At 37.5% G+C, this 12,876-nt stretch overlaps 1 protein-coding gene across 3 annotated transcripts in view; it reads right to left on the reverse strand.

Annotated features, from left to right (window-relative positions):
* DTWD2 (DTW domain containing 2) overlaps positions 1–12,876 on the reverse strand; it is a 254,048-nt gene that overhangs the window by 156,927 nt on the left and 84,245 nt on the right. The window contains exon 5 of one of the 3 annotated variants that reach the window (XM_082724138.1): positions 4,817–4,945. The exons of the other annotated variants lie outside the window; for them this stretch is intronic. Within the exon in view, the coding sequence (XP_082580264.1) occupies positions 4,817–4,945 (129 nt within the window). The remainder of the gene's footprint in view (positions 1–4,816; positions 4,946–12,876) is intronic. 3 annotated transcript variants of the gene reach the window in all.

A 12,876-nucleotide genomic window follows, 5' to 3' on the forward strand; every position in this document is an offset into this window, starting at 1 on the left:
GCAGCAAAGAGCTTAACATCAGCTCTCTACTTTGACACTGAACTCAGACACTGTGACAAGTCACCAGCATCCCTCTCCATATTTATTCTTTTCTTATTAAAAAAAAATCCAAAATGTTATTCCAGGTAGCAATGTACCCAGCTGGTAATGCTATCTGGCTACCGACACTCCGTGTAATGATATGTGTGTGGGGGGGGGGGTTCTGCGTGGGGCTTCCAGAGACACTCTTTAAAATGGGACAGACTCGACAGGCAGAGGCTCCTGCACTTTCCTCTTGCCTGGAACAGGACTGTGGGGGTGGGATAACTATCATGTGACTCCTAGGCAATAAACACAAAGATTAAAGTCAAACACATCCATTTGGTGATGGACAGAGAGACAGAAGTGATGCCCAGCCCTGGGCTGCTCACCTCACCGTCCTTATACCCAGGAGAAAAAGAAGCGTACATACATGGTCCAAGCACTGCAGGAGCCACTCTGTCACAGGCAACCCCATGTAATCCCTGACGTACACCAACGGGAAAGAGACAGACTTCTTGGAGAAACTGCATGCCATTAGTGTAGAAAGCCCCTTATATATGCTACCATGATTTCCTTTAAGTTGTTCAAATAAGAGAGGGAATGTGGAAATGACTATATATTTCTTTACAGAGTCAGCACAGACTGACTGGATCCTGAAACACCAACCCTAGAAAACAAACCAAGGACTACACAGACTGAGACAACTGAAGGTTCTGTTGCTATTTATGATATTTATCAGATTCTTGATGGACAGAACCCTAATATTCCTATTGGTAAGGGCCCCCGATGTTTACCTCCTGAAAAGAAGATTCTACCTGTTTCCTGAGGTAACTAAGAGAAGGAGTTGTGGAGACAGATCTAGATGAGATCCCCATTCCATCTGGTACTCAGTAGGGCTGTTCACAAATGCACCAGTCCTCCATCCTTGAAATTATCACTTGCTTTGGTTAACGAAATGGGAGCATAAATACTGATGTCACCTCTGGACAGAAGCTTTAAAGGAATGTCTGATTCACCAGCTCCCTTGACGCCTTCCTTGATGAGAGGAGAACGACGTATCTAAATGGTGCCTCCACCAGCCTAGGCCCCTAAGGGACTGTAGTAAGTAAAAGCCCCCAGTGATCCCACAGCTCAGACAGTGTGACACACGCATAAACCGCTGTGGTGTGATGCCGTTCTGATTTTGCAGTCGCATCTAGCCTATCCTGACTGGTGTAATCATCACTAGCTATGTGTCCCCAAGTAAGTCATACAACTTCTTGCCATTTTCTCCATCTGTAAAAGGAGGGAAATAACGTCAACCTTACAGGGTCATTATTCGGTTACGCTAAGGGGATGCATCCAATGTGTTGAGCACACCACATGGCAGTAAGTGACAAGGCTTCTGTAAAAACAAACATTATACCCCCAGGCAATACGAGGCTACAGGAGAAACAGACTGGTTCAGAGGAACAATGAAAATCCAAAATCCTCCACTTTCAAAATAACTTCATTTCTAAAAGTTTACTTGGCGGGTGGGGGACAGGAATCAGTGTTTTATAAAAGCTTTTGTCAGCTGGTATGAAGTGACAGTTCTAAAGGGGCCATGACTGACCAGCTACTGCTGTCGAGCAGGGCTAAGGCACTTAAGCTGTGCATGAAGCTTTACCCCATTTAGCTATATAGGCTCATGAGGCAAAACTTCAGAAGTAGAAAACATTTTACTATAAAAAAGATCCCTAAGCTCAAGACCTCCAAGGTGTGAAAAGCCCTGGTAAGTATTACAGTAGCTGAATGAAAACCACCAATTTTTAGCTCCAATTTTTTGTTAATTTATTGGCAAGAATCGGGGACAAGGAAGAACAAGGGGATTAATTCTTGAGTTCCTTGTGTTACGTAATTAATATACATTATTCCACTCAATTCTCACAACAGGACTAAGAGGTAACTATTTTGGGTACATTACAGGGAAGTAAACAAGCGCAAGGGGATTATGTGAATTGCTCATGGGCAAAAAGTGATGATGATAAGTGATGGAGGTTTCCTTCAAGCCTGCTTCAAAGCTCACCCTGAGCCACTGTGAGTGTTTGAAAAGCTGCTCAGGAATAAAGAGTGAGGATGAGCCAGCAGACTAAGAATGTTCTTCTATGCCAAGTTCTTCATTTTGAGGAGCCCTACCTACCCACACAGAATAAAGCCAGCTGAAAAATTACGACTCCGCCCCACTGTCTTAACATTTCATTAGGGGGCCCCTAATAAAAGGTTACTGGGGAAACATGTGTCATGGCTTTTCCCCCTCAGGAAAGAGAGAAAGCACCTATGTTCAGAACAGATAGTAACTGCATTTCTCAGAAGAATGAACTAATGTATTTTTTTTAAAAACTGTAGCTAGATTTGAACAGGCTAGACTTGGGATTCCCCCACTGAGAAAGCTAATTTTTTGCCAGCTGTAATAATAAGCAACTTGGGATGTTCCATTATGCATTTCTTCTGCTCATGCTCTAGCCAAGAATCTTATCAGCACCTCCCAACTCACGCATCTGATTGTCAAACACCATTTTTCCTCTCCTGGCTACTGAAGTATGACTACTTCTGACGATCAAAGCAAACAGAAAGAGAACTATAGGACCTCACTATTACTTTGGGATTTCGCATGCCATTTGACCCACAGACAACAATAACAAAAGATAGGAGGGATCCTGTCGCCATTCTGTATCCTGAATTTTGCCTGTTGTTGGATATTATACTCAGGGCACAAGACAAGCTTCCTGCTGGCATGGTACATTAACTAGTACCAGAATCATGTATCTGATGAAGCTGGGAAGGAAGGAGCAGTAGCAGCACTAGCAGTATTAGTACAAAAACTATCAAAACCCCTAGCCCCATCACATTACAATGACATTATTAAATCACCACCAACAATAATAAAGCTTCTGTTCAGAACTGAAGTAAAAGATCCAATTCCAATGCAGAAATAAGAGATGGAGGCCCATGGACAATTTTTTTCAGAACCCCAAAGAAGGAGAGGAAATAAAGTTCCAAATCCACAGGCAAAGAATATTACATTTTCCCCTCAAGATTGGAGCTTTTAATGGGTCCCTGGTCTGATGTCAGCTGGTTGCAGAGTTTTCAATCAACAAAAAGGAAAACACAGAGACTGTACAGAAAGCAAGTTTAAATAACAGCGCTCAGTTTCGTCTTTCTTTTAAGATGCCTAAAAAGAGTATTTTATTTTTGCTCAAGAACATATAAACAAAACAGAAAAACAAGTATAGGGGTATATAAAGTGCTTTGTTGGTAGCTAGATACATGGGAACAGGTGATAAGGTTAAAGCAGAGGGAGAAAAGTCAGAAAACACTCTGGTCATTTGGGAGAAAGATGTACAGTCCCTCAAGAAATTTTTTCTTCCTCAAAGAAAAGAGAATAGAGAAAGAGAAATTGCCTAGACCCAAAACAAATTCTACTTACAAAGACACACACACAAAAAAGCCTACCCAGGAAAGCCTACTTTTTTCATAAAAAGAAAAGCCTCCAACTCTGACACTTCCCATGGCTTAGGGTAGGGGAGAGGGAAAAAGCAAGTCAAGGCTTGCTTCTGGCATTCTTTTTTTTTTTTTTTTTAAAGGGTGAGAGAAATTTTTTTTTTAAAGATTTTATTTATTTATTTGAGAGAGAGACAGTGAGAGAGAACATGAGCGAGGAGAAGGTCAGAGGGAGAAGCAGACTTCCCATGGAGCTGGGAGCCTGATGTGGGACTCAATCCCTGGACTCCAAGATCATGACCCGAGCCAAACCAACTGAGCCACCCAGGCGCCCTGCTTCTGGCATTCTTTAACTCTCCTTGCTCTGGACATCTTTGGTTCTTTCTCTTGGTAACCAATCCAGTTACTCTGACCTGAGCTTTTGTCCATTACTGAAATTTCCTTCACAGCTAAGGCACACTCTTGTAATAGTACTCAGAGTGCATAATGAGAGAAAGAGAGAGAAGACAGGGATGAGTACTGTGTGTGTGTGTGTGTGTAAGAGGAGTTATAAAACTCCATCTAGCTATGCTCATTATCCTCTGACTCTTCTTCTTGAGTTTTATCAAAAATCTTCAGTGATTAAAAAACTCTAACAATTTAAGTCTTATTTTGCTGTTCTTTTTTCTTTTGCCTGAAGTGTAAAACATGTTCCAAAAGACGGAGATGTTTGTGAGCTCAATAAACATCGTTCTTTACTGATGATTATGAATTACATACAAAATCATCAGGCTTTCATGGAAATTAAATAAAATGATGATTGTAGGTTATAGTCTTTTCATATTCTGCAGGCATCTTTTTCTCAAAAAATTATCTTTTCTATACCCCAAGCAAGTAGTGATGAAGATAAACAAAAAGTTGGTACAACTTCTCAAATAAAAGCACCAATGCAAAAAAAGGGGGGCTGCTCTAAAATACTCTTTTAATTAGAAAGAAAAAAGCTGTGTACAAGAAACACAAAATGCTAAAAGAGAAATATAAAATAATAAAAGAAAAATCTAACCAAAACCCCTGTATTTAATGCTGTGCTACTTAAAAGCAATTTAGCTTATTACAAATGCTGTTTGCACAGCTTAGAATGAATATTTAAATAATGCAATCTGGATGCTAAACTAACACAGAAAAACACCAGAGGGGGAAAGAAGGTTATAAATGCACACAAATTTCTATCACCAGAAACATTCAATTTGACACCTGAGCTGCAAATTTAACGTTATGCATTCCTAAATTTTCTAGATAAAATCTAACCAAAACTGCTTCCTTCCATAAACTATATAACCTTCCAAAGACATACCTCTTGTATGTAATTATTTTTCTCCAAAATGGAAAGAGCAGCAGCTGCACATTCCAGTGTAGAAAGGCACCTATTAGTTGGTTGTGTCCGAATTACATACTGACTAGAAATGCTAGTTTTTAACTGCACCTGAAATGAAAACAGAATTAACAGGATGTAATTTTTGTTTTAAATTGAAAATTATAAAGTCTGTGTTCTAAATACTAATCTCCTTCCAAAATTGCCAGCTGGGAAGTGTTAAATGTATTGGGGTACAGTCAATGGCTCAGTCAGGTAAATGTCCAACTCTTGATTTCAGCTCAGGTCCTGCTCTCAGGATCATGAGATCAAGCCCCAGGTCTGGCTCCATGCTCAGCAGGGTGTCTGCTGGAGAGTCTCTCTCTCCCTCTCCTTTTGTTCCTCCCTCCTACCCCACTCACACTTTCCCTCTTTCTCTGTCTCTGTCTCTCTCCCTGAAATAAATAAATAAATCTGTAAAAAAAAAAAAAAGAAAGAAAGAAAGAAATACTAAATGTATCAATATCTTCCATACATAACATCCTTTGGATATTGTTATTGTTAAATAGAAAAAGAGGATAGTTATACATATATGTGACATTGAAAATATATACAGAATACATGCAAATCCCGACACATCGTAAGTACAAAGACAACCCTTTCCCAATGGGCACAAGCAAGAAAAGACACCTCACAAAAGAAAATATAAAAAAGGCAAATAGATACATGTAAAAGTGCTTAACATGACTGAACACAAATTAAAATCACAATAAGATAATATTTCACACTCCATAGAGAACAGTTAAAATCAAAAAGACTACCAACACCAAATGGAGAGAATATGAAGCAAAGGAAACTCATACATTGCAGTGGAAGTGAAAATAATTTAATCACTTTGGAGAACTGAGAGTTGGGGCTTTTTATTTTATTTTATGATTTAGTCTTCCATTATTTCTTAATATAAATTGACAGCTGTATGTCTGTGTGCGGTCAAGTAAGCATACACACACACACACACACACACACACACACACACACACACATTTTAGCTGAGTGAGACCTGAAAACTGACAGAGTCAGACATGAGAAAGACAATAGAAAATCAAATGTCAACATTCTGGCCTTTTGATTCCTATTTTAATTAAATGAAACTCAAGTAATTTACACTCATAAAACCATATTCCTAGCCCACACTCTACAGAATCACATTTCAAGATGCGTAGGTAGATGAGTATCTCAGTTTTTATTCATAAAATATGTTAGCATGTGGAATGAAGTAGTGTTGTCTAAGTGTTAACACAGAGCAACTTAATAAAATCAGGTGTTCTCTCTCATTTTCTAACATCTCTGAAGTTCCATTAGTCTCTCATTTCTTTAAAGCACTAAAACTCCCTCATTCATGGAACCTTGTCCCGCAGTCCTCTTCTTTTAAGATTTTATTTATTTATTTGTCAGAGAGAGAGAACACAAATGGGGAAGCTGCAGAGAGAGGGAGAAGCAGACTCCGCTGAGCAGAGAGCCCAGTGCAGGACTCGACCCTAGAACCCAGGGATCACGACCTGAGCTGAGGGCAGACACTTCACCAACTAAACCCAGCCGCCTCTCTTCCTTTGTTTCTTATGCATCCCTGCCCCCATAATGAGAAAGAAATATGGTTCTTCTACTCTGAACGCATTTTATTCAAATAATTCTCTACAACTTGTATCCCTTCTATATTCAGAAAGAGGAAGGAGGCAGGGCAAAAGGGGGAAGAAGGGGGAGAGAGGAAGGGAGAAAAGCAAAGTGGGCATCGTAAAAGATTTACTGTAGAATGTGTTTCATTTGGGGATAAATCCTTTAAAGCATATTTAATAATGTTTTAGAAATAATCATATTAAAATTATATTTCTATCAATGTAAAATATGGAAAATAGAAGCAGAGAAGGAAAGAGATGGAAGAAAATGGTTCAGAAATGTGTAATGATAAAAAGAAAGCCTATGATTACATAACTGTAAGCATAATTCATGATGCTGATTAACTGTAATTACTAACAGCTTTGCTATGTCATCAGGTCAACCAGAAAACAGAGTACAGCCAGCTACTGCTTTCAGCACTCAAGTCCATCCCTAGAGAAATTGGTAATAAATATGTGATTACAACTAAAACTTCGGGAAACATGCCTAATTCACAGTGAGTGTTGTTTATTGGAAAATACTTGATTTCTGTTTTGTTTTGCTTATAGATTTATTTGAGAAAGAGAACAGGAGGAAGGATCAGAGGGAGAGAGAATCTTAAGCTGACTCCACACTGATTGCAGAACCCGATGGAGGGCCCAATCTCACAACACTGAGATCCCAACATGAGCTGAAAATAAGAGTCTGAGGCTTAACCAACTGTGCCACCCAGGCACCCTTGGAATAGATTCAATTTTTAAAAAAGAAGTTGGTAAAAAAATAAAATAAAAATAAAATAATATTTAAAAAATAAAAAAGAAGTTTGTTATTTCAGTGAGGAATTTTACTTTCTGCTGTGGCTCCGAGAGCTGTTTAAAATCTCAGAATTTGGAATTTACCAATGCTAGAAGACTTCAGAATGTCCTTCATAATCATCTCTCCAGGATTTATCCAGTAACCAGATCTACTAAAAGCATAAATAACTAAGATCTATCATATTATCAATATACATGTTATTAAAAGCATGTGAAGTGGATCTTCTCACAGGGTCTATTAAGCTTTTGTGCTGTATCACCTTCGTCAGTCTTGATTCAGTGAGCAAATGAGCAGGAACAAAAAGAAATCCTGTTGATCCATCTTCCTGAGAAGTCACAGGCATCATAATAAATAACTTGTCAGAAAGTGCCTTGTCTTAAAAGTTCAAGAAAATCCAAGGCAAAAATGACCATTTAAGAATAGAAAAAATTAATATGTTACTGAAGTATAAGGCTCTATTGAAAGACCAGGATTATTATATCAAACCTGACAAAAGCTAATCAATTAATCTCATTCAAATCATTTCAATGCTCAGTTCCTCCTCAGCTATAAAAATCACATAGATGGACCTGATGTTGTTGGATCCTATCTTTTAGCAATCAATCCTAAGATTATATATAATATATAGTATTAACCATAATTACATATCAGAACATAATTAATGAGTCATATAATTGTTATAATATTGATATATAATTATTATATAGGAATGCAATTTCCAAAGAATGCTTCAGTAATTTTGATATTTTTAGAAGCTGGATCTCTTTGGATTTAAGTAGTTTGACTGCTCTTGACATAACTTCTCTTATAGGAAAAGGAAAATCAATGGTTGGCTTAGAATCCTACTGGTATGGATTGTGAGCCTATAATACAACTCTGTTTTAGAAACAGACAGCTCTTGCAGATCTTATTTCTAGAGTTAGCATTAGATCTTTTCCATTGATTCTCTGAACTGGCTAAAATTTGAAATCCTAGAAACTCTTTTGTTACAAGGCCTTTCTTTCTTCTTTTCCATCAAACCTTAAATATATATTTAATATACAAGAATACTAGGTAACAGTCTGATGACGACAACCACTGTTAGATCCCTTTAAAAAGGGTGGTTTCAAATGTCTCCTTCCTAGCATATCTTTAGCTGTTTGTGTCACAAGGGACAAGTCATTAAAAACCTGGGTGATGTGGCATGTACAGGAGGTTTAGTAATAGCTTTTAGGCCACAAAATAAGTAAATATCCAAGGAAAGAACATGCCATCTGTAAAATACAGATATTATGTATCTCTGCATAATACAACATAAGCATTTTTAAAATTATTTTCTATAACATAAATTGGTTAGTTCTTTTGCCAAACAAATAAATTAAGACCTCAAAATTAAAATTTTACTTTTTAATTAAAATTTTTTTTTTATTTTTAGATTTTATTTGACAGAGAGAAACACAATGAGAGAGGGAACACAAGCAAGGCAGGTGGGAGAGGGAGAAACAGGCTTCCTGCTATGCAGGGAGGCCGATGTAGGGCTCCATCCCAAGACCCTGGGATCACGACCCAAGCCAAAGGCAGCCACTCAATGACTGAGCCTTCCAGGCACCCCCAAAATTAAAATTTTAATTCGTACCTCCAGGCCACACAAATGTTATATTTTTATAATTTGATTGTGACTACTTGTTATCTGTACTCAGGCATTTTTTTTCTTAAAGATTTTATTTATTAAAATAATTAATTATTTATTATCAATAAATAATTATTTAATTATTAATTTAATTTAATAATGATTTAATTATTAATTAAAATTATTTATTATTTTATTTATTCATTTTATTTATTCATTCCAAGCAGGCAGAGAGGCAGGCGGGGGGTGGGGGGGGTGGGGGGGAAGCAGGCTCCCTGCTGAGCAGAGAGCCCGATGCTGGGCTCAATCCCAGGACCCTGGGATCATGACCTGAGCTGAAGGCAGAGGCTTTAACCCACTGAGCCACCCAGGTGCCCCTGTACTCAGGCATTTTAAGCCTAGTTTCATTACTATATAAAAGTATTGTGTTTTTCAATTATTAAGAATCACAATACTTTCTAAGCACTTGACCAGTCTCCTTGTTACAGGTTTCTAGGAAAAGCAGTCTACTTTACAGTTGTTTCCTGAAACAACTCTAGTCTAGAAGAGGCCAAAATAAACTCCCTTTCAGTAGCAGCCTGAAGTCTTCACCACTGGAGGACACACAAAACAATCCCTCCTTGCTTCAGCAGCCTTTCTTCCATGACCTTCCACAAGCAAGATTCATCATCTGAGCCTGCATTGCAAGCGAACCTCTGAGGGAGAGGCACTGAATCTTTTCTCCTCGCCTCAATCTTTCAATCCCCTTCATTCCTTTCATTCCCTCGGCTTAATTCAACAGTGTGATTTAATAGTGGTAAGAGTTTAACTTTGGCATCAGACAGTTGCCAGTTCTAACACAGACTTAGCCACTTATGTTCAAACTTTCATGCACTCACTGGACAGTAAGTGCCCTTCTAGATAATATGCACGTATTGTCACTTTCCATACTCACAGAAAGCCTATGAAGTCAGTCCTGTTATGATCTCCATTGTCCTGAGCACAAAACAAAAGCACAGAGGGTGTAGGAACTAACTCAAGGTTCTAAAATCAGGCATGGTGGAGCAGACACATGAGCCCTTAAAGTCCTATTCAAGAGCCGAACTCCATCACCAAGCTAATAATTAAAGGTTAAGGCAAACCTCAACACATGAAAAAAATAAAAACAAAGCTATTCCTGTGGAAAGCAAGACTGAGGCACCTCTCAAGAACTTTAGGGTTCTTCTGATCATGGTTTGAAAATAATGATATAAAAGGAAGAGTCTTCTATACAAGCATGAAAGTTACTCATAAATATCAGCGTCCGTGCCTTGTTCCAACCCTGCCACACTCTGAAGCCTGCAAAATTCTTTACTTTTTTAAAAATTTAAATTCAATTATCCAACATATAGTACATCATTAGTTTCAGATGTAGTGTTCAATAATTCATTAGCTGCATAAAATACCCAGTGCTCATTGAATTCCAGGACTAATATTGAAACTCAGAAAATTTGATGAAAATAAAACTGAAATGGGCATTAGCTACAGATGAAATGGTAATATTAGTGCTATTTCCTAAATAGATGATTGTTCAAGTTATTTTTTTTTTCTCGGCTGGCCTGAGAAACATTATTGCACAACAGAAATTCTATGGGAAAACCTATTTCCAAAATTACAAACAAAACAAAACAAAACTAAACAACACTGTATAACAGATGTAGCTTAAATTGTAGCACTTTGTTATACATCAAAATGAGAAATAAAGTTCTGTGCTGATTCTTCAAAATGCAAAAACTTTAAGGTTAAAAAATGCAAATACACAATCTATAAGCCTAAAAATTAAGCCCTTAGAAACTTCAATTTTAAGCAACTCTAAATAATGATAAAAAATTAAAATTCTCTTGAGTGAAATATTTAGCCAAATATCTGATGACTGGTTCATCTTGTTAATAAAAATATTTAATCTACTACTCTCTTTCACAAAACTCCCAGTTTAGTCATACCTGAAGTCACTGGAAACTGTGTGTATGTAAATATATCCAGAAGCAAAGTAAAACACAAAGATTAATGGAACCATAGAGTTGGAAGTAATCTTTAGATCTCCTTATTCTTAGGCATGATTATTCTTTTAAAATTTCTGAATTCACAGAATTATCCTAAAGTTTAAAACAATACTGAAATATAATAATCTCTCATAATTAAGTAAAACAAAATTTTATTTGAAATGTTAAGCATCTTCTTCAAAAAAAATTAGTGGGGGCATGAAAACAAAAAATTCGTTAAGATTATTGGTGATGGGGACACCGGGGTGGCTCAGTCGGTTAAGCGTCTGCCTTCAGCCCAGGTCATGATCTCAGGGTCCTGGGATGGAGCACTGCATCAGGCTCCTTGCTCAGCAGGGAGCCTGCTTCTCCCTCAGCCTGCCACTCCTCTGGCTTATGCTCTCTCTGACAAATAAATTAAAAAAAAAAAAAACTTAAAAAAAAAGATAATTGGAGATAATTTTAGAGTGATTTTAGTAAATTAATAGAATTTTATGCTACACAGCAATGCCAGGAAAGAATGTCACTATCTATTTTTTCCAACAACAGTTACTAAAGACAAGTCTCTGCTGAACACATGCTATAGAAATTAACTTTTGTGATAATCCACTGAAACTCAAAATGTCCAACTTAAATACACTTACAGATATGCATTCTTTCATATCCGGTTTCTATCAGTTTATATCCTTTATCAAGAAACTTACATTAGAAACTTACTCAGGATGTGAGAAACTGACGAACTTGTCTTACTTAAACAATAATCAATTTTTTTTTAAAGATTTTATTTATTTATTTGACAGAGAGAGACATAGCAAGAGAGGGAACAGAAGCCGGAGGGAGAAAACAATAATCAATTTTAAAATACCTTGCTAGTCAAACATTTTTCACCAAAGATAAACTTCATTTAACAATTAGCAGTTCTATCCATTTCAAAAGCCATCACAGCTTCATAAATGGCTATAGAAAAATGAGTCACAGGGGTGCCTGGGTGGCTCAGTGGGTTGGGCCTCTGCCTTTGGCTCAGGTCATGATCTCAGGGTCCTAGGATTGAGCCCTGCATCGGGCTCTCTGCTCAGCAGGGAGCCTGCTTCTCGTCTCTCTCTTCCTGCCTCTCTGCCTACTTGTGATTTCTCTCTGTCAAATAAATAAATAAAATCTTAAAAAAAAAAAAAAGAAAAATGAGTCATAAATTAGCTGAGGTGTGAAATAAAGCACATATTAGACTATTACTTCATAAGTTGGTTTGTCACACAAGACGTACATTTTAAAATTTAGTGATCGAAATGGTGCATTTTACTGATTAAAAACATTTATTTCATCTGTAACTTCGAATTAAAATAGTGTGTATGAATTGCAGGGTGGAAGGCACAACTAAAAGCATGAGATGGGGATTTAGACACACCTAAATTTAAATCTACATAATAGCTGTATGACCTCTGACAAGTTTTTCCAACTCTCAGAGCCTGAAACTTTAACAACCTCAGGGGACGCCTGTGCTTTAAGGAGCTAGTCTCTACAAAGTGTTTAGCAACGTCACCCTACAGTAAGCAGTCCCTACAGGCCAAGAGGGTGAGGAGGATGGTTTTACTGATGTGGTGGTGAGTCACAATGCTTTCTCCATACTTGAATGAATAGGCCTGAAGCTCTCCCATTTACCGCAATACAGCCAGATGAACAGCCTGGCCAAGGGTGTAGAATGAGTTGTGAGTTAGGACAGAGCCAGAAGTCAACTTCTACAGGATGGAAGAAGAAAAGCTAGGAAGTAGATAAAGAAAAAGCAGTCTTAGACACAGAAGAAAGAAGAAGAAGAAAAGAGAGATTTCGCTGAATGCTGTTAAAGAACAAGTCATTTTGCCATGTAAATAAAATATTCCTAATAAGAATCCTGTTTAAAAAAAAAAACAAAACAACTTGGTTTTTACTCTTTCAACTTTGAAGTATGTGATCTGACCATCATTAAAAGTGCCATCATCAGCAAAATAATT

This window comes from Mustela nivalis (genome assembly GCF_964662115.1).
Source record: "Mustela nivalis genome assembly, chromosome: 3".
Lineage (NCBI taxonomy): Eukaryota > Metazoa > Chordata > Mammalia > Carnivora > Mustelidae > Mustela > Mustela nivalis.